Source organism: Amphiura filiformis, chromosome 9 (assembly GCF_039555335.1).
Source record: "Amphiura filiformis chromosome 9, Afil_fr2py, whole genome shotgun sequence".
Lineage (NCBI taxonomy): Eukaryota > Metazoa > Echinodermata > Ophiuroidea > Amphilepidida > Amphiuridae > Amphiura > Amphiura filiformis.
The window spans coordinates 25,379,661-25,402,885 of record NC_092636.1 but is presented as its reverse complement, the minus strand read 5'-3'; the positions used below and the strand labels follow the sequence as shown (position 1 = coordinate 25,402,885).

Here is a 23,225-nt window from a genome sequence, read left to right as displayed (position 1 = left end):
TCAGGGTTAGGATTAGGGTTATGAGTAGCATTAGGGTTAGGGTTAGGGTTTGGGTTTGGGGAAATCATTTACATGGAGTATTAGCTTAGAATTTTTTTTTGTTTTTTAAGTTATTAAGCATATATAAAGATTTTAAAAAACGATTTTGAAGAAAATTTATTTTCGAGTCCCATTTTTTTTTTCTTGAGAAAAAGGCAGTTTTGTGATTTTTCTTCCATAGATGACAATGTTAAAACTATTTTTGCTGCTATCCGTTTGTCAAAATGGAAACTCGGATGGCTTTCAAAATACAGTACCACGTGCCCATGGATATGATGATCGATATAAAAAAGTTTGAAATTTACCATCAAAATCCGTAATATTTTTCATTTTATACCAAGAGAGATTTTTCAATTCAGAACAAAATATTTGAGCCTCAATTTACGAAAAATGTCAATTTTAAGCCTTTTGAATTCAAAACGGAAACAAATTTCGTTCATTCAGGTTGCAAGAGATACGATGTGCATAGAAATGATCAAAGAGTGTGCTTTTCTAGCACTTTGGAGAAAATCATTTTTTCAAATTAATTCAGATATCCCGTTTTGGCGGTTGTGTAGGCCTATACATATTCAAACATTGAATATGGATAAACTAATGATTGATTATCAATAATCGATAATTGATTATCGATAATCGATAATCAATAATCAATTATCGATTATCAATTCCCCATCACCCAACACCCCCCAATACCCAGAAGGAGATCATCCTTAGCGATTCCTAGTTTTGTCGGTTGCGGAGGCCTATAAATTTTTCAACAATGAATATGGATAAATTAATGATTGATTATCGATAAATGATAATTGATTATCGATCATTGATAATCAATAATCAATTATCGATTATCAATTCCCCTTCAACCCCCCCATGCACAGAAGGAGATCATCCTTGGCGATTCCTAGTTTTGTCGGTTGCGGAGGCCTGTACATTTTTCAACAATGAATATGGATAAATTAATGATTGATTATCGATAAATGATAATTGATTATCGATCATTGATAATCAATAATCAATTATCGATTATCAATTCCTTCAACCCCCCCCCATGCACAGAAGGAGATCATCCTTGGCGATTCCTAGTTTTGTCGGTTGCGGAGGCCTATACATTTTTCAACAATGAATATGGATAAATTAATGATTGATTATCGATAAATGATAATTGATTATCGATCATTGAATATCAATAATCAATTATCGATTATCAATTCCCCTTCAACCAACCCCCCCCCCTGCACAGAAGGAGATCATCCTTAGCGATTCCTTGATCATCATTTGCGTGTTTGGGTTTAACTGAACGTTTATAACTGCTTGATCATTGATTATCGGTTATCGACTATCTGTAATTATATCTTCTCCCCCACCTCACCAACTCAAGCACTACTGAACAATTGCATCTACTAGCGTGGTGGGGAAAAGCTTCTGATTTTGAAGTGGGGGGGCAAACCGTGGGCTATTCCAGAAATTAACGGCACCTACCCTAAAGAAGACATGGGATTCCCAATAAGTTTGAGTTTTCCCATGTCTTCTTTAGGGGTAAAAAGCCGTCCTCAGCAATTGCGAGCACCAACATGCGAGGGGGGTATACACCCCCCCCCCCCACACACACACACCTTTGAACATGAGAGTCCGTGATCATTATTTTTAGAATCCAATTAAATATTCATAGCTAATTGATCATTGATTATCGGTTATCGACTATCGATTAACACCATCTCAAACGCTGCTTACCAGCGTGCTAAGGTAAGACTGTGATGAAATCCGTAGGCATGATACTCTATGCACTACTGCTGGCTATGATCTGACCTCATTGTTTACGAGGTCAGATCTTAAAAAAGATTAAGATTTTCCCATGTCTTCTTTAGGGGGAGAGCCAAAATATCTGGATGCGCCCATTACTTCAAGGTACTTTAAAGATACATTCAGCGATCCATCATGCACTAGGGACCACAATGGCCTCATCCCAATGACATAGTTCAATAACCTCCATTAAACACTCGTAGTGCAACATTTGACCTCAAGTTGCAGAGTATGAGTTTTTGTACTCATAATTTCAAAGGTCATTCAATGAATGTACAAATGTATTGGGGTTAATAGATGAGCATGTTGTAGATGCTAGTGATGGCAGGACCACAATCTCCTTAACAACCATTACTAACCGAACCCGAAATGAAATGGTCAGATGAAGTGTCAAGAGAGACACATATCAAAACTTGGTTCCAGTAGTTGAGCGTAGTTAGTCGACCATGACCTATATTATTGATTACAGACCATGACCTATATTATCCATAGAGGTAGAAATTACTGGGTACCACACACACACCCCACACCCACCCCCCCCCACACACCCCCACACACACCCACACACACAGTAACGAAAGTGGTTACGCAGCTCGATGACGCAGCGTCGCCGCTCTGTTGCGCCTTCGGCACTCCGCTCGCCCTCTCTCGGTACGCCGCTCGATCGCGAGTAGTCTGGACCAATACTAAAACCATGTGTACGTGTACCCTAGCATACGTCGTTGACCTTTTTTTCATTAGAAACAGTTATCTAATAATTGAAAGAGCTAGTTGCTTTATTGATCAATATTATTCATGAAACAGTTACACTAAAAATATCTCTGAATGTCGCTTTAATAATTTTTAACAAAATAAAAGTATTTTCTGTCATATTTATGCTTCTGCGTAATTAAATTGTACGCGATCAGTTGGTCGAGCCAGCGTGGATAAAAAAGTGAAACTCATTAACGACTAGGAATTGCTTAATGTTCTTATTTTTTACATTTCCTTTATTCATCTTTTGTGAACAGGTCGAAACAGTTGGTGACACTTACATGGCTGTGAGTGGTCTGCCGGACCAATGTCCTGATCATGCGCGGTGTGTCGCACGTATGGCATTGGAAATGATCAAACTTAGCAAAACTGTCAAGGTGGAAAATGTTCCAATAGTGGTAAGGTTGACAAGATTTTTCTATTTAACGCACGCCCAAACAGCTTTTTAAAATAATTAGTTGTTGTTAGAGTTGGGAATGAGCATCCACAGCGATTGCATATGCACACAAATAAACTAAACTCAACCCAGAAAGTATCGAAACGATTATAGATGGTCAGATACCCAGCAAACACAAAAACGTTTTTAAAACGTTTTAAATAAGTTATATTTTGGCTTAAAAGGTAAAAACTTTTAATAACATTTAAATGTCGGGTTATATAAAGGTCATGATAACGTTTTAAAACGTTTTGTATGAAAACACACTACAACAATATTTTAAAATGTTTTCAAGAAATGTTATTGTAAACTATTTTTGCAAACATTTTTGCCAAATATTGCGTCAATACTTAAATAACATTATGTTAAAATATTTGAACCCAGCAAACACAGAAATGTTCTTAAAATGTTTTTTCAAAACCTTTTAATAACATTTAAATGTCGGGTTATATAAAGGTCATGGAAACGTTTTTAAAATGTTATTGAAAATATTTTGGGCAAACATTTTTCGCAAAATATTTTTTCAACCCCAAAATAACATTCTGTTTAGAATGTTTTGTATCAAGTTTTCAAGAATGTTTTTAGAATGTTATTAACACGTTTTTATACCCTTTATATAACCCGACATGTAAACGTTTTCTGTAAAACATTTTTGTTTGCTGAGCAGTAAATTAAAAAAAAATGTTTTTTAAGGTTATGAAAACGTTTTATACTCTTAATATACCCTTTATATAACCCGACATTTAAACGTTTTCTGACAACCTTTTATAACCTTTTGCGAATGATGTCGAAAACGTTTTGTGTTTGCTGGGTATATCGGGAACTGAAATATATAGCAAAAACTTATTTAATGTATGTAAAGCGCAGCTTTCTCCTGCGCATTTTGATACCTCTTTTGTTGCTCTACGATATCATTTGGTCGAGTTATGGGCGCTTGAGTGGCTTCAAGTCGGATTTTGAAAGTTGCACTTAGCTCCTCTTCAAGCCAAATGCGTTCGTCGTGTACACACACACCCCACCCCCACCCCAAATCAATACAAATGACACCGATGTGCTCTGTTTATTTAACCATGAACTTTACTTTATTTTACTCCTTCGACTTCCAACTTCAATACTTGCTACCCTTTACTTATCTCCGACTTATCTCATGAACTCTTCATGAAGCCCACCATAACTGTCTATCAAAAGCAATGGTCATTTATTGGTCACAGTTCAACGCATTTGGCTTGAATAGGAGCTAAGTGCAACTTTCAAAATCCGACTTGAAGCCACTCAAGCGCCCATAACTCGACCAAATGATATCGTAGAGCAACAAAAGAGGTATCAAAATGCGCAGGCGAAAGCTGTGCTTGATATACATTAAATACGTTTTTGCTATATATTTAAGTTCCCGATATATCTGGCCATCTATAATCGTTTCGATACTTTCTGGGTAGAGTTTATTTTTTGGGTATTTACTTTGAGATTTGAGGTGACACGCTGCATCAACCTTTGCTTTAAGTAATGCTATAAACTCAAGATCATATTCATTTGATTAGCAGTTCTTAGTTGAATTGTTTACTTGTAGCAAATATGCTCATACGCAGGATTTATTGGGGGTGGGACTTCCAAAAAGTGGACGTTTTATTGAAAAAATAGCAAAAACCGGAGGAAATGTTTTGATAGGGTATGTCCCCCCTCTGCGTACGAATCTATCATCAAATAGTTCGAAAGATGTTAAGTTGGGTTTCAAATAACGTGGAACAACGTGGGCGCTATGTTATTAGTGAGTTGCGCCCACTAAGTTATTCTCTTAAGTGTTGAATTTCAGCAACTTAAATTCTTAACATTGGCAAAATCAGACAAGTTTATATACAACGGAAAATAGAAATGGTGTTTTCAAGTTATAAAAATGCATTTAAAGAACATTATAATGTAGTTATAATAAATTACTGTTTTTTGGGTTATCGTTACATATTTTCAAATTTTTCAAAAATAATCGTTATTTCAGACTACAGTTGGAATCCACAGTGGCGAAGTAGTGACAGGTGTTGTCGGACATCGCATGCCCCGCTATTGTTTGTTCGGTAACACTGTCAACTTGACCAGTCGAACAATGACCACAGGGAAGCAAGGACGTATCAATGTATCGCAAGATGCACACAGGTAATTATGATATGTTGTGATCTCTACATACTGACGAATACCTATGGGATGGTTTGCCAGTATGAGGAAAACATAGCGAACATATAAACAACCTTAAAGGGGCATTGTGAGATTTGACAAAAATTGCGCCTTCAGTTTTGGTCAAAGTCCAGTTTTCAACATGTACGATACAAATCAGGACCTGAAATAATCCAGCGTCTTTTATGTAAAAATTCACGATTTTGCAATAAAGTTCCGGATTATGAACTCTATTCTCCAACACAGTGCAATGGCAAATAAGCCAAACACGGCGCTCACCCTTACTAAATATAACTTTAACCCTGTAATCCTGTAAAATAATTTATTAAAAATATCAAAGGTAGCTTTATCTGATTACAAACATTTTCTAGACATACCGTAAAACCATGTCTACAAGCATAAAGTGTGTTTTTGATGAAAGCTAAATTAAAACGAGACAGCCGTAAATATGGCAATACAATAGATTGGCCTTACAAGAGTACTTTGCTCAAATTCCATAATATTATAATTTTGTCGACGGGTGGCATCTGGATTAATTTAGCTTTCATCAAAAGTACTCTATATGCTTGTAGACGAGGTTTTACGGTATTATATTTTAATAACAATAACAAGACGCTGGTTAAGGATCTGTCTGCATTTCAATTTTCTGCTCTTTTTATTGCATTATTTAGCTTTACTAACAAAGCAATTTTAAGGCCACACAATTTTATACCTGCGTGTATATTCTCCAAGGTTTAAATTAAATTCAGATTAGAACCCACAGATTCTATCGCATGGTTTCAAGATTTTGGACTTATCAAATGACATGTAACCAGTTATCAGTATAATTTTCATAAACAGTATAATGTGTTTACACCATGTTTTGTGTTTGATTAATTGCTACAGGTGTTTAATGCAAGCAGAAAATGAAGATGAGTCCTTCCACTTTGAGCATCGTGGTCCTGTTACCATGAAGGGAAAGAAAGAACCTATGCAGTGCTGGTTTCTCTCCGACAAGATGGTCCAAGGAGCAACGGCTAACATAAACTGAAATGTATCATGATAATCATCACGGCATATTGCATAGTGTCGAATATCATCAACGTATGAACCATCTGTATTGATTTGTGGTAACGTGTTTGCCTCGTTCGCTACTCGCGCTCGGCGAGTCGCATAATTATCAAACATGTCACGCGTTCGATACTCATACAGACGGTTTATAGTAATCTGTTATTGTTATTCGGCATTCTGCAAAAATCGTATCGGTATCTTACATATTGACGAATAGCATCAACGTATGAACCGTCTGTATTGATTTATGGTGACGTGTTTGCCTCGTTCATTACTCGCGATCGGCGAATCGCACATCAAGCACGTCACTCGTTACATATTCATACAGATGGTTGATGTTATTCGGCATTCTGCAAAAATCGTATCGGTATCTTGCATATTGACGAATAGCATCAACGTATGAACCGTCTGTATTGAATTATGGTGACGTGTTTGCCTCGTTCATTACTCGCGCTCGGCGAATCGCATGTCATCATGCACTTCACGCGTTACATAATCATACAGACGGTTTGTAGTTAACTTTTATTCGACATTTTGTAAAAATTATAACGATATCTTGGCCGATACAGTAAAATATAACCTTTCGTCTGTGTTGAATTTATAGCGCACCAAGAATTTTGAAACAATTCCTTACATCTCGAATGTAAGTTCATACGTGCTGGTGATAAACAATTTCTAAAAGTTTAAACTGAATTTCTGCACAACAAATTTAACTTACCTTGTAATTTCGATGTATGACACTGTCACACATCTTCATCAGAAGAAGTTTTATGATGTTATAATGGACTTGCCCTTTTGTTGACCATTGGCGATTTTTTGGTCGAATGAGAGCGTTGTATAAGGTTGGCAATTCCAGTCCTTGGTCGCGATTTAATTCAAGCGATTTCTTCTTGATGCTCAACCAAAAGGGCGGGTCCGTCAAAACATCAGGACTTCTTCTGATGAAGATGTGTGTCACACAATTCAAGGTTATTTAACAGAATAACAGTAAGAAAAAACCCACTTATTATTTTGTTCATCATACACCAAACGTTTCTGGTTTGTAAAATAAAAACGTTTAAATTAGAGAAGCAAGTATATAATTGAAATATTTAGGATGAACATTTTGAAACATATAAAGTATTATGTCCAGATAATATTATGGACTCGCAAATTAATGTGTGATGTGACGTAATGTATATATGAATTGTACAGGTACGATATAAAAAATATAGATTCTATTTATATTGATTAAATTATTGTAAATACTTGTATTATCAGATTCATATGCAACAGTACAAAATGTTCATTTTTTAAACCTTTTTTTCTCTCTTTTCCATTAAAGCATTAGTACACAAGCTAAGCTTCCATGAGCACCAAACATGCTAAACATGTGACAATCTTGTGTGCACTAGACAGATATAAAAATACTAGATCGCATCTGACGTCAGGGCAAAGGTGCGCCGTGATTGGTTGCCGCCCTGTGCAGTATGGCATTTTCTGTCTAGTTGTCGGAATTTCAGACGAGAACTAGTATTTTTATTTTTTTCTTTCATTATAGTTGTCCTGTTGTTTTTCCATAGTTTGTGGGTAGAAAGATGCTAATCTGGGACACGACGAAAATACGTCGAAATGGGCGGATACACATCATCGATGACTTTCAGTGATTTCCGTCAGCAAGTGTATTTTTGTTACGATTCAAAATGCTAACACCAAAGTAAATGAGTCCATTTTTCTATTAAAAAAATCATATGAAATTGCAACATTGTCTTCAGTCCGTAATCTGACATGGCAATAATTGTAATTTAAGAAAAACCTTGGATAACAATGGGACTAATGGTATTCGCTGTCTTAGACGTGACGTCACACCTGTGACCCCGGAGCATTACCATATAGCGACTGGATCACACTTTCATGAGAATCACAATGGCGGTATCAATGTAAATAATTTATAGATCAAATTTTTAAATTACCAGTCATATTTAAAACCTGCAACCTCATGATTTCAGAAGGAAAACATCTTGCAAAAGCTTACTAGGCAGTGACCCATAAGAAATGGCTAAAACTTGATTTTCAAACAGGAGAACATCGACGTGTACAGTGTGACCCATCACTACGTAAGCAGTTGTGACCTCGGCAGGAAATGACGTCGGTCTACGACAGTGAATAGCTTTTATGTAGACTATTGCCTTCGGTTCAAATGCAAACTCTAACTTCTCGACGATGACAAACTCTTTTTCAATCATTAATGCGACCAAAGAAAGTTTAATCGTCAATTGGCCAAACATCTCGAAAAGACTCAGGGTCAAGAAAATTATTGTGTTTATTTAACAATAAACAATTTGTTACATGCTTTATTATTGATTATACATGTACAGAGTGTCCCAAAAAGTAACGCTATATTATTTTCAATGCTTTGACTCAAGTAAATTATGACCACTGTTTAATATTGAAATTGAATTAAATTGAGTGTGGGTAATTGGTCCAAAATCTATATGAGTGGAGGTAGTGGATACTTGGGATCGGGTCATGGCGATGCAAAATGAAGATATGGGTTTGTGCATAATATGTACAAATCTTTCACTGTACTTTATTTATTACGGGACCGTTTACAAAGTTTTGACCCTCCTAAGGGAACCTTGAAACAAAATGACCACAATTTTTCCCGGGAAAATTGAGTTTATATGCTTTTCTATGGGGTTGACCCATAATTGACCTCATGTCAAAAAAAGGGGGGGGGCTGAAATTTTTGAGATCTAATGCCACAAAATGTTCGCGATGAATTTTTTTTGCATCAGTCCCCCCCCCCAAACAAGTGTTTATGAACGGTCCCTAATTATGTAGGTTTTATATGTCAAATTTGGTGTCAAATATTTTCTGTCTACAAATACTGTAACCCTAGTCTAACAAAAGGAGGGGGTTGATGCTACCTCCTCCAGATTTTTAGCTGTCGCCGTAAAATGCTCAAGCAAGCCGCCGCCAAACAGCTCCATTTTAGAGCGAAAATCCAGGGATAGGGGCAACTACCTTTACTTCCATTATGCCTCAGTTAGACAGGGTTAATTATTTCTGATGCGAAATACGAAAGTTATAAGAATTCAAAATGGTATCACGAGTTTTGGGACACCCTGTATGATGTTGTGCAATACTTTCTGTAAATTCAGCAGAATTAAAGTGATGTTTTTACTGCAAATATAACGGAATTAATAAACAGTTAGCACATATATTTTTATTTTGTTTCAAATTGTGTAATTTACAACTGAGTGCCCTCAACCATGCCCAGTGGTTTTATTGCACACAAGACCAGTAGAAACGGACGTAAACTTGAACTGAACTGCATAGAATTGTTGACGGTCCTCGGGTAATGGATATAATAATACTGCAGTTGAAGCATGCTGTAGTTGAAACTAAATGAATAGTGGCGGCGCAACGGGGGCATGCTCCAGTTATAACTCTTGCCCCCGCCCCCGCCCCCCGTTGCCTCAGTAAAAACCCAAAATTACGAAAATTTCGCTTTTGGGGGGCAATTATGGGCAAAATTTGTTGATTTTGCCCCCTGAAATTCACTTTACCCCCAATGCCCTCCTCCCCGAAAAGAATTCCTGGCGCCGCCACTGTGAATGAATCATAATAAACTACAAGACGGCTCAAAGAAGCCATTTGGATACACAGAAAAAAGGACGAGAGAGCCTAGGAACTCAACACAACAAAAAACAGACTGAGGAATGTAGGTCATTATTTATATAAAGGTTTGGTGTGAATTTGATCATTTTGAACAATTAAAAAAAAATTAAGATGTTTAACTCACATTTCAGTAACGTTTCACAACTACATTTCCACTATCAGACTGGCAATCCAAAACATCTGACCGCGTCCTTTGTGGTGGAAAACAGGAAGCACCGTAGAGGGCGCGATGAGTTGGTCAAAGATGTTGTTGACTGCCTAACGGAACACTTGAATTACATTACTTCCTCAATACCTTCATAACCAGAAAGCCTGACGGATCAGTGAAACATAGAAGCCATTTGGATTCGCAGAAAAGGACACGACACTTTTATATAATCATGCCCTCTACGGCGGTTCTTGTTGCCTATAAAAAGAAACTGTCAGATGTGATGGGTTGCTAGTCTGATGAAACCACTGGTGTAATGAAACCACTAGTGTAATGATGCAACGTCACTGAAATAGGTTAATATAAGTGCGTCACTTGTTGGGAGTGAAGTTGTACAGAATAATGCACGCGTTTTGAGATGTCAAGCTCCGCAGGGGGAGTGCATTAGACGCATCAACATCACGGTACAAGTGCATTATTTTGTACAGGGTGTCCCCCAAAAAAGAGAACCCTCATTGCGCCTTCTTTTTCTCCTATTTCTGAAAAAGTGATCAAATATATTTTGGTATGTAAAGAAACCTTTAATGGTTAGCTTTAATAAACCAAAACAATTATTTCGATCGGCACATAATTTTTGGAGATATGTACTTTTTAAGAAAAGTACCAATTTTTCACTCTGTCCACGGGAGGAGGTTTGGCTACTTCAAAATTGAAAAGGAGTACACGTACCATGCATGAATATCAAATATTCTTAAATGCTTACTTGGATGGGCCTTTATACCGGTGGGCTTATGGGCTATGGATTTTGCTAATTGTTATTAATTTGTGAGTAAAAGGGGTGTGGGATGGGACTTCTTTTGCTATACTTGCAATTACTATTTTTTCTTGGTTATTTTGCCTTTTTGTTTTATTATGTTTCTTACTTTGTTGTTTCTTGCTTTCTTTTTATTTACAACAAAGTCATTTGTTTTTATTGGGATAGAAGGTAGCCCTGAAAAGGGCTGCTTGCTTTGTCTTTGGTTCTTCTGAAGTAAGTTTACAATGCTGTTCTGTTCTCTACCTAGCCTCCTTGGCGAATACAGGTTTCAGTTGCATCAACTGCGTTGCGTAACATCCTTGTGCGCCGAATACTTGCGAATGCAGCAGTAATACGTTTGAGAAGATCTTGGATTTTGCCCCCAAAGGAAGAAATCAAGTGGTGTGAGGTCTGGTGATCTTGCTGGCCACTCCACAGCATGACCCATCCCAACCACTCTGTTTGCTATCCGTGGACAGAGTAAAAAACGGGTACTTTTCTTTTAAAAGCATATCTTCAAAAGTTGTGAGCCGATTGAAATAATGGTTGGTTTATTAAAGCTACCGATTAAAGGTTTCTTTACCTACCATTATATATTTGATCAGCATTTCAGAAATAGGCGAAAAGAGGGCGCAATGAGGGTTCTCTTATTTTGGGACAAAAATGATACGCATTTATTAACCTATTTCATACACGAGAAAAAAATCCTGTGATTTTTGTTATTTTTACAACAAAATTGTCACTAAAATGTTGGAAAATACGAGCAAATGTAAATGTGAGTGCATTATACAAAATCTTGGGGTATTGCTCAAATTAACAAAACTCACAGTTGAAATTAACATTCGAAGTGAACAGCGCCCTCGCTAATTGTGGCTATCCCCAGGGGCGATAGCAAAAGCAACACAGCCACCTAAAAAACCCCAAACAGCTCCCTCTGTAGCACATACGGAGTGTATTACGTGTGTAAGGAGTGTGCAATTTAGGCCAACACGCACACCCCGATCAATTCTTGTGTGTCCAAAGGACAAGCCAGACAAATTAAACATTACTAGTCCCTGTCACCATAATGTGCAATAATTATGAGCCCTGGGGGAAGGTAAAATTAGGGGGGGGGGGCAAGAAATATTTGGCCAGCCGAAGGGGGGGGGCAAGCAATTTTGGCAAGCCGAGGGGGGGGGGCAAGCGATTTTTGGCACATTCTTGGGGCGCCTTTTAAATAAAACGCTCTAAAAAGGCTTAGTAAAACCGCACGGAAATGCTTATGCAAATTTTCGTGCTCGCTGCGCTCGCATCAGGTACATAGACCATTTAAAGTTTTCAAATTGGGATCAAAAACATTTGGCATGTGCAAGCCATTTTTGGCGGGCCGAGAGGGGGGGGGGGCAAGCGATTTTTGCCGAGCCGTTTGAAATTTTATTCCCGAGGGGGGGGCTCATAATTATTGCACAGCCTTTTAGACCAGGTCAGGTCTTAGACAGAGACCACGGGTGGGTTGAACCCCACCACACACACCCATTACCATGTTATGTTACACCACCCTACTGTCCCTACATGCTACCACACAGAGCACACATTCAAATCTATGCATTTTAATACACTATTTTTCAATTTCAATACTTGTCTCAAAAACATAGTATACAAAAGGAGTTTCTACAATAATGTCGTCATCTTCAAAGCAAAACAAATGTCAATTTATTTGTCATTAGCTACTTTCATCAATAAAACAAAAGCACACCAATTAATTAAAATCCTCCGTCACTATCAGATCAAGCATAACATGACCTCTGAATATTATGGTACACAATTCATTGAATAGATTTGACAGGACCTTGAGACGATTTCATATTTTTTAGTAATCTTTTATAATAATTATTGAGGTTACGATGACATGATTTTCATTAACAATTCTCTTCTTTTATTTCTTGCAAATTTAAAAAGTACATATATGTTCGTCACTCCTATATTCAAAATATATAATATTTCTACCTACAAAGTGCTTTTAAACCATTTTAGTATATAATAAAAGTTTTGCCCTATGCATTTTTGGTTTACTGTTACTACAAAATTATAGGTTCTAGCATGTGTTTGGAAAAGAGACTTCTAAGGTTATAGGTCAGGTTATAGCTCACATTTCTGAGGCTAAATTTAGGCATCCATTTTGAGAATCATGTGGTATTCACGTGAACCTAGTCTCCATATTAAAATTATCATATTAATCATTCTACAACTGGTCTTGAAATGATCATATGAATCATTTTAGTGCAGTTATACCGCCATCTGTCGTCGTGAGGTATCGGCCGTAAAAAACAAAAGCGCTCAAAACAATATTGTTCAAGGTTGCCCCGCAGGGCTACAAAGAAACAATTAGCGCTCATGCATTGCTTGCCGGCGGGGTCATTATATATTAGAACTTCATTAGTTGCAAGTCCTCACTATGGTAGTTTCCGGCCTCAGCCCTGCTGGGCTTGCGGCCTTGATGTTGTTAAGCACTGATGGCCAGAAAACTCCCATATTGAAGCATATGGAAAGGTTTCTATACAAAAACGATTCTCTTATAAACCATCTACGCACAGTTTCCAACTCGATACACCTGAGCACACGTTTTCGTCCAAGAGCTATCAAGCAAGCAGTGAATTGTCTCCACACAGTCTTTGATTACACTACACGATTGAGTGCATAGCATCGTAAGAGCTATGGAGCTTCTAGCTGGAAATTGGTCCTCTGTGATTGGTTTTTGTCGAAACCTTAAGTGTTCCCTTCATCCACTCAGATTTTTGTTATATCAAACGAAAGCTAATACTTCCCCCTAAAAACACTTTTCGTCATTGGGTCTACAGATAACGCAATTCAATGTTATAGCAAGGCGTAAATATGTTGAAAACTACCTATCCAAGCACATTTTTTGACCAAAATGTAGGTTTTAAAAGTCAAAACCTCAAGTGTTCCTTACAATATTGTTCAAATTTTATGTCATTAAATGAAAAGGCACACTCATAGTGTCCATATACTAGCGTCATTAGAATGAGCAATCAGCAATTGACAATTCTCTCTAAATTGCAAATCTTGTGCAAAAAGGTTGTTTTAGTCATACGGTTGTAAATTCAATGAACTGTGACTTTGCTAAAGAGCGCTTACAAATTGATATGACTTGCAATTAATAGATAGATATAATGGCCCCGCCTGATAAGAAAGCAAGGCGTAGCCTTACCTATCACTGATGTCCTTTAAAAAAAATGTATGTAATCTTTGGTTATAATTTTTTTTTAAACCTGCGTTACCTTAAATTATCGACAAAATATTTCCATTTATAGGCCTTGATATTCACATTATTTTTATGATCTTTGAAAAGTACAAGACGTGATATTTGAGTAAATTACGCTCAATGTTAATGTGCCATGTCTAAGATCCAATAATCAAATAAACTCATAATTACGTCTTATGTAGAGATAAAAATCAATGTTTAGTGGCGCTTTAGAGTCACGTAGACCAAGTGGGGCATGCGGACTTCACTTTATGCTTGATGTAATTCATCATGATGTTAGCTCAGTATCAGTGTAGGAGTAAATATCTAAGTGCAACATTCACACCACAAACCTATCTGTGTTGCAATGAGAAAATGCATTTGCAATGTCTTGGTCATTTGGCTTATATTGCCATTACTGCTTGGTAAGTATCCTTTCGTAAATATTCTTAATTTTTGCAAACCTAAACATTATTGAGTGAAACGGACACAGCAATTAAACTATTGCTATGACGTCAGTCTAATCAATGCACTGTATATTGTTCTCTACTAATCCATAATAGAATAATATATACAATAGAGGTAATCCTGTCGCATCTATTCATACATAGTCCTTTTGTTCATCCATTTGTACATCTATGAATATATGCGACGGGATTACCTGCGGAATTATCTGTATTGTATTATTCTATTAACCCTCTTCGACCTTGGTGTAAGGCGGCTTTTATTTGCACAACTGTTGGAACTGTATTGTGTTGTAAACTTAAATCATTCTTTTGTCTACCTGTGTTTTCGCGGAAGGTGTAAAACGGGTGATGGAATGCAGTTTAAAATTTCCGCCAAGGCCGAATCATTTCACATTTTGGATGCATTGTAGCCGACGGGGACCCAACTAAAGGCTGCTAGTCAGGTGTAGGAATGCGTGTATTTGGATTCGTCTATAAACGAAACTAGTTTCGTTTAGGGGGAAGGGGTACAAATATTCGATTACGTTTGTAGAAAAACATCGGTCTGAAAAATGTGTCATTATTATTATTATGTCAAAATTTTCAACATTTCATTATTACGTTTCTGGCAGGGAGGGAGGGGGTCGGCTGAGAAACGAAACTAATTACGTTTATAGGACGTCATCGATCTTTTGGTTTGTTCCCTTAGTTGGTTTCTTGATTGTTGGTTTCTTTTCCATCTGATCTTTGACCTTTTCGATTGCCCAATCCGGATAACCACAATTGTTCAGAACTGTCTTAATTTTATTTTCTTCCTGTTCTCTGTCTTTCTCTTCTGTTACTATCTTATCCTTTCTGTCCAGTAGAGTGCGAACCACCACCAGCTTTTGGTGGACAGGGTGATGTGAAGTGAAATTGAGATATTGGTCCGTATGTGATTTTTTCCTGTATACTAATAACTTAACTGAGCCATCCTCCTTACGCACAATTAGGGTATCAAGAAAGGGGATCTGACCCAGTCATAGACTTTAAGCATCATATTCCGAGGCGCGGAAGTACACCAAATTGGTGTCTTATGACCTTTGACATTCTTTTGTGGCGAGTGACATGGTCTTTCAATTCACGCCGAGTGTCCTTGACAGGCATGACTATGCTTCAGTGGTCATGAAAGAATTCAAAAGATAACCTCTGCCCCTATAATCTCGAGCTATTGTCTGAAACTGCTCCTCGGAAGATGTATCATAAGAACTCAGTCTTCAAATGATAGTCATGTAACGACCAAAAGTTTAATTACTGACTATCATTGAAGACTGAGTTCCGCAGTCTAGATCTGACCTTGCTCTTCTTGGTCATAGGTGAATTTTATACTTTTTGTTGGGTCGATCTGGTTGAGATGATTTGTCAAGTCTTCAACACCATCTTTGTTGATTATCTCTAAAACGTCATCAACATACCTTTTCCATAGGCGCGGCTTGCAATTAAGGGGGGCCGATGCAATTGCTTTCTCTTCAAGCCATTCCATGAACAGATTTGCCGTCAGTGGACTTGACACTGGAGAACCCATAGCAGCCCCGAATTTTTGCCGGTACACGTCACCTCGGAATAAGAAATAAGTAGTTGTGAGAATGAACTTGAGTAATTCAACAATGTCTGTCACATCTAAGTTTGTCCTGTTCTTTAATTCCGTGTCTTATTTGAGTCTGTCCTCAATGATGCCGATGGTTTGATCAATGGGTGTGTTGGTAAACAGACTCACAACGTCGTGGCTATTAAAGATTTCATCCTCCTCAATAAATACACTTCATACTGCAGTTACTGTCCGTTTTCCTATACACAATACACAGTGCTCTTTCCCATTGACGCGTGACCTCTACAAATAGCCCTACGTTAAAAGTATGGGGATATGACTAGTTAACGTCGCTGTGTGAAAAATAACCGGCCAATATTAAAAGTACTCTTCTAAAGTTCTAGAAAATATAGTTTTGTAACATGTCCTAAATTTTTAGCTAATTTAGATGTTTGGAAATATTCGTACTTTGGTGTTTTAGTTAATGTTATAGGTAATAGTACATTGCCTAGTTAACGTCGCTGTGTGAAAAATAACCGGCCAATATTAAAAGTACTCTTCTAAAATTCTAGACAATATAGTTTTGTAACATGTCCTAAATTTTTAGCTAATTTAGGTGTTTGGAGAGGGTCGTACTTTTGTGTTTTAGGAAGGATATGTAAACGACAGATAACACCAAAATATGAAGAAATTATTTCCAAACAGTGTTAAGTCAACAATCATTATGTTGCTCATTTTCAAGAATGCTGGTTTACAAAAAGCACGCCATTGTCTCATTTCGTGAACAAAAGTACACATACCATTGTTTCCTTTCGTTTCCTTTATAATCGGTTACCCAACTGAAGCTATAATACAAACTTTCATGTGCGATATCGCACATGAAAACAATCACATGTGCACAGCCAGAGAAGATCCGATTTAATCAGTTGAGCTGTTTCAATGAGTGTTATCTTGGTTTAATAGCTTTTAATGGGGTTAAGTCCTGCAAAGGTCGAGATGAATTCTACTGTAGACATGACTGCATCATGTGCCATATCCTCCGCGAGCTGTTTAGAATTCTTTACATGATGGACGCTATTTCCAACCAGCGGACCAAGGATATCGGCCAACTCTCTAGATGTTTCATAGCCGATTATACCGGTATAATCTACAATTGGGCGAACGGGATTGCCCTCTTTGTGTATTTTGTTCGTATATACGATACAATCGCGGAACATTATTAGCAGTTAGGTATACACCTATCCGACTTCGCCATTACTGCGGTGTCCCCGATGTAAAACTGCGGTGTCCCGAGGTCGGGGGTTCCATCCATTATTTATTGTGTGCTATACAGAATTGTACCCGGGAATTGTACACAATAGTGATATTCAATACACAATCATGAGTATTGAATTACGAATTAAATCTCCCGCTCTGGTACATCTGTGTTGCCGTCAATAGAGGGCCAAATACAGTAAACGCTTCTCGGATTGGTGTATAGCTTTTTGTATTGCGATTTTCTTTTCTTTCTTCAGTCTTGATAGTATACCAATGAGCTGTCTTTTGTATTTAGGTGTTGGATCTGATTCCAGTTTTTCATAAGTCTTTTCATCTTGCAACAGATGATTAACTCTTGATTCGTAATCATCCGTGTCAACCACAACAGTTGCCTTGCCCTTGTCTGCTGGCAGAATCAAAATAGATTTTTCTTTCTGTAAATTTCTGAGTGCATTTCTCTCATCACGCGTTAAATTTGAACTGGGAGGCTTGGCACTACGCAGCGTCCCTGCAATTTCAGCCCGCAATTGCTCCGCTTTGTCCGATGGTAAATCCCAGCACGCTCTTTCCGTGGCTACTATGAGTATGAAATCATCATGGGGTATTTTATTTGGGCTAACCACGAAGTTTAAACCTTTTGCCAAAACACGCTCCTGATTTTTATCCAGTTTATACTTTGATAGATTCACAACCCACTTCTTTAATTGGCTGCCGCTTAAATCGGCTCCGGTGTGGTTCTGCACTAAGACCGATTTAGTAAGCCTTTTTTCTTGAAGTATTTCAAACTTCTTGATTTGCCGATATTTTGTTTTAGTACTTTCACTACCGGCTTTTGGTGCGTTTTTACCATCATTGCACTACAGTTTAGTGAGGTTTTACCATCATTTCACCACAAATATTTTGGTTTTGTAAAAACAATCTAATTACAAAAGTAATTATTTGAACAATAACAAACCTGATGAATCTCTACAATATAATCTACAGTTTATTGAATAGAATTACGCACTGACAATGGTTGTACTTAAAGTGATAGGAAAAAGAACATCATTATGACATGCATTCGAGAAAATTATTTTATCAGCATTAAACTTTATGGGGGCGAGGCATAATTGTGTGCCTCTTGTAGATGGATATTTTCACGCAAAACGCGCGCAAAAACAATTCCAGATTGTTTCAGCCCATGGCCATTTTGGCAGATTTTTGTCAGCGTATGACCTCAAATCTTCATTTACATTCATTAAACTTATTATCCTTTTGTATTTGTCGAGATAATCTAGGCTTTTAATTTAACAGTTAGTTACCTTAAAATAAAGTAACAGTGAAAAAATAAATAAACAACTGTTCGATAGATTGTCGATTCGCTATTTTTGTATAGATATGTCTATATACATGTACGCCATATTTATGCAAGACGCAGGCTGCCACAACTCTGAACAATAATAGTTGTGAGATATTAAGTCAAACTTTCTTATACCATGACATTTAATATATATAATAATTTTTCAACAATTACTCATTATCCGGCATCACGTGACCATGACTATATGAAAAACTTTTAGATAGCCAATAAATTTCAAATAAATAAATTCAATTTGTTTGTTCCCTAAAGCAATGGACGCCAGTCACCCAAGAGGACACCATTATAATCTAACCACGGAGCTTTTGTCAAATTATGGTTCAACATTACCACGACCTGTAGTAAATTCCAGCACTCAAATAGAAGTTGTTATCACCCTGGATATTTACAGACTCATTGAATTGGTAAGGAAAACATAATGAACATAATACATATATAAACATTTCACCAAGTTTATGCCCAAATTATGCCTACTTCAAAATTTGTGAATACTAGTATTCTCAATAATATTTATCATGTTATATCCCTACTTCTCACTATTTAGTAGCCCTATTAATGGAATGCATGTGTATTTTGCTAATTTAACATGTGAAATAGTAGGGCTGAAAATGTGTTGTTTGGATTTTGTATCAATATGTTTAAGGCCACTAAATGGAATATTTTGTGATCCTCAGTGATCCCGGCGTAAGTGTAACAAAATTAAAATTGTTAATAAAATGCCTGCAAGTGAAGGGTGAGTCATACAAATTGTCATTAGGTATTTTTGAAATGATAATTTTGACAAAAAACGAAGAAAACAGCCTCATTAAAATACATGTAGCTAACTTCTCTACTTAAGAGATGGGGTATGAACGTTTGGAGAGTATTTATTGTGGGACATTAGAGCACATCGGACATATCGAATTGCATTCTGAATACGAAGAATGTCCTTCTGATATCAAATAATTTTGATTTTTTGAAATTCGCAATAATACACATTTTATGGCAAATTATTAAAAATTTATATTTTTGATATTTAACAGTACTCGAAGTAAATTTTATAAATCTGATGATATGTACTTAAAGTGTATGTAGCTGGGATGAAAAGCCGACGATCAATTGAAAATTTTGACCTTTCGTATTGAAGATATGGATTTTTTCCCCAAAAACACCACTTTTTGGGAAAAAAATCCATATCGTCAATATGAAAGGTCAAAATTTTCAATTGATCGTCGGCTTTTCCTCCCAGCTACATACACTTTAAGAATATATCATTAGATTTATGAAATTTACTTCGGGGACTGTTATATATCAAAAATGTGAAAAATATAAATTTTAATAATTTGTCATAAAATTTGTATTATATCGTGAATTTCAAAAATGAAAATTATTTGATATCAGAAAGACATTCTTCGTATTCAGAATGCAATTCGATATGTCTGATGTGCTCTCATGTTCCACAAAAAATACTGTCGAAACGCTCAAAACGCTTATTCCAGATCCCTTAAGTAGGGAAATTACAGATTCCAAAATGCAACAATCTAAATTGTGATGAATTTTATCATGTTTATAGATGAGTTGACCTCAATGTTTATCAACAAAGGCAGGGGACTGGTATATCGATATGCTTGAGTGAACCCATGCGCGCGCGCATGGCAAAAAACAATGGAAATTGTGATGATGCGTGCGCATACTGCCAGGCATTGATGTCAGAAGTCAACTCATCTATAGATAAACCCTTTGTGTCCTTCAATTTTGTTTTCAAAAACCTTAAAATATTGCTTTATTACAACTGCCATTATATACTCTGTTACAGAATGAAAAAATGCAAACGTTGACAGTAAGTGCACTTATCACAATGGTAAGCTAATTATACGTGTATTCTAAATGAATATTCTGCAATGACTTCGACTTCCTCAAATTTCTCAATAACAACTTCAAACTCTTCTGCAGCACTAATTAGTATAAATTAATTCAATTAATTAATCAATATTGATTAATAATTTATTTAATAGTTTTATTTGTTTGCTTTTATCTCGCAAAGGTGTGGCATGATGAGTTTCTAACTTGGAATACAAGTAAATATCCCATTCCATACTTAGGTGTTCCACCCTCGTCGATTTGGCGTCCAGATCTTCGCATATATGACAAGTTAGTATTACTCTTACAGGTGGGTGGTCATGTGTAGTTCTCTTCCTTTTTACAAATGCAGATCTCTACCTTACATTGACTCTAACCCTATAACAATCTGAGGAAGTTTTGAATTTACTCATATCAATTCGTAAGCGTTCTTTTTAAAAAGTCATAGTTCATTGAATTTACAACCGTATGACAAAACAGGCAAAAATAGTAACTCTAGTATATGGACAATATAAGTGTGCTTTTTCATTTAATGACATAAAATTTGAAAAATATTGTAAGGAACACTTGGGGTTTTGACTTTTAAAACCTACATTTTGGTCAAAAATGTGCTTGGAGTGGTAGTTTTCAACAGATTTTCCAGTGTTTTAGGGGAAGTGTTAGCTTTCGTTTGATATTTAAAAAAAATTCTTATTGGATGAAGGGAACACTTGAGGTTTCGACAAAAAACAATCAAAGAGGCCCATTTTTAGCTAGAAGCTTCACAGCTTTTACATTGCTATGCACTCAACCGTGTAGTGTAATCAAAGACTGTGGTGGAGACATACACTGCTTCTTGGTCTCTGCTTGGAAGCTCTTGGGACGAAATTGTGTGCTCAGGTGTATCGAGGTGGAAACTGTGCGCATGATGGTTTATAAGAGAATCGTTTTTGTATAAAAACCTTTCCATATGTAGAGCAGCGGTTGGATGTTAGAAGTAAAAACGTGTATCAAAACGGACCACAGAATAGAACAGGTGGTATACCATACGACCTTTAGGGATGAGGCTGTCACGTTTTTGTTCATATCATCTAAAGGAACAGGCCTAAAATACAACCCAGTATCCCCACTAAAATGATTATATTAATCATTCTACAAGTGGTCTTCAAAAGATCATATGAATTAGTTTAGTGCCATGATAGTACTATCTGTCACAGCGTGGTCAGTCAACGTGAGGTTGTATATAGCATTTGCAAAGCTACATTTTGCATAAACCCCATTGGACACATTGTTCCAACGATATGAGCAGTTGTAGTGTTTCCAAAACAATAGGAAAGAGAAGAAATTATTTCCTTTTTTTGGTTATATCTCAAAAGCAATATTTCCGACTTCAGACTTATTTTGCTTGATCACATCACATATTATTTATTTACAAGTATAATATTTGATACTATTCACAGTGTTGATGGAAAATTTGAAGACTTTCGAGACAATGATGCGCTTATATTTCCCGATGGTAGGGTGGAGTGGGCTACATCGAACATACTGAAAACATATTGCGTTATTGATGCTCGACTCCTTCCTTTTGATACTCAACGTTGCCATTTAAAATTTAGATCCTGGTCTTATAATTTGAAGCAGGTGAATCTTTTTCCCTCGCATATTGAGACAGATTTTATAGGAACTGGAATATGGGAATTGGAAGCCGTGGTCAGTCTTCGTGAGGTTCTTGATTATGCTTATCTAGGGTAAGTACAGAAAAGGGCGATGTTTTGTTTGGCAGAACAATACCCACATGAAGTTAGAGTAGGGTTACTCATTGGCGATTTTTAACGGAATAAAGTTCAATAAAGTATAAATCAGTTTAGATAATCATATGAACCATTAATTTTAGTGGAGTTTGTAATGACAACAGAATAAATCTAAATATATAAAGTTGTTTTCTTTAAACTTCCGTGGTCCGGGTACGCGCTGGTGAATTGCGATCGCGTAGAAGTGACAAGGTCGCCTACTACGCGCCGCGCCGAAGACCAATGGGTCAGCCGGCTTGTTGTCAAGTGCATTGATTAGCCAATCAGCGTGATTGCTTATTGCTTTTGTGTTTACGCTCGTGTACGCGATACGCACAGGCACGACCACGGAAGTTTAAAGAAAACAACTTTAAATATGCTGTTTATTCCGCTTAATCAATCGCGACGAGCGCGGGAACATCCCATGCACATTCTCCGATAAAGTGTTCAAAATGCTAAATCTGTGTCGCCCATATAGTTTCAAGTCGTATTCAGACTTGTTTCGTCAGAAAGAAATGGCTTTTATTAATATAACTTATACTTAGGAGTTGCTTTCTAAAATGTGTGGGGTTTGAAGTTGTAACGTGCCTAGAAAGTATAAAACAATGAAGCTGATTATGCATATCCATTGTTTTCCTCCATGTCGCCAGCCAAGGTGCGTTCCGTATAATGTGTCCCTGCTCGCTAAACATGCGCGCATATAATATAATGGATTGTAGGTACTTTTCATCAGCTGGTATCATGCCCTAAATTATAAAGTATAAAACATCACAACACAGGTTATTAAATTTTTCCAACAGGTCTTTGAGACTATGTCGCCAATATTGTTCACAGATACGTTACCACATTTCTAATGGATAACAATCTGAAAATATTGGCTAGATGAAGGTTCTCATATGTGATG

General features: G+C 36.8%; 2 protein-coding genes across 2 annotated transcripts in view; both read left to right on the top strand.

Annotated features, from left to right (window-relative positions):
- The window catches only part of LOC140160794 (guanylate cyclase soluble subunit beta-1-like), a 43,397-nt gene extending 33,948 nt beyond the window's left edge, over positions 1-9,449 (top strand). Inside the window, exons 6-8 of the mRNA XM_072184100.1 lie at positions 2,847-2,987; positions 5,016-5,170; positions 6,074-9,449. Coding sequence (XP_072040201.1) covers positions 2,847-2,987; positions 5,016-5,170; positions 6,074-6,218 — 441 coding nt within the window. The 3' untranslated portion in view covers positions 6,219-9,449. The remainder of the gene's footprint in view (positions 1-2,846; positions 2,988-5,015; positions 5,171-6,073) is intronic.
- Positions 9,450-18,967: 9,518 nt separating this feature from the next.
- LOC140160025 (neuronal acetylcholine receptor subunit alpha-7-like) lies at positions 18,968-22,288 on the top strand. The gene is made up of 4 exons (XM_072183294.1): positions 18,968-19,117; positions 20,509-20,553; positions 20,737-20,843; positions 21,992-22,288. The coding sequence occupies exons 1-4, from the start codon at positions 18,968-18,970 to the stop codon at positions 22,281-22,283; spliced, it is 594 nt and encodes a 197-aa protein (XP_072039395.1). The 3' UTR covers positions 22,284-22,288.
- Positions 22,289-23,225: the final 937 nt, after the last annotated feature.

Coding starts and splice junctions, on each gene's coding strand:
- LOC140160025 (XM_072183294.1), top strand. CDS start 18,968: ATGGACGCCAGTCACCCAAGAGGACACCATTATAATCTAACCACGGAG. Junction 19,118..20,508: donor TTTACAGACTCATTGAATTG/GTAAGGAAAACA, acceptor ACTCTGTTACAG/AATGAAAAAATGCAAACGTT. Junction 20,554..20,736: donor TAAGTGCACTTATCACAATG/GTAAGCTAATTA, acceptor TATCTCGCAAAG/GTGTGGCATGATGAGTTTCT.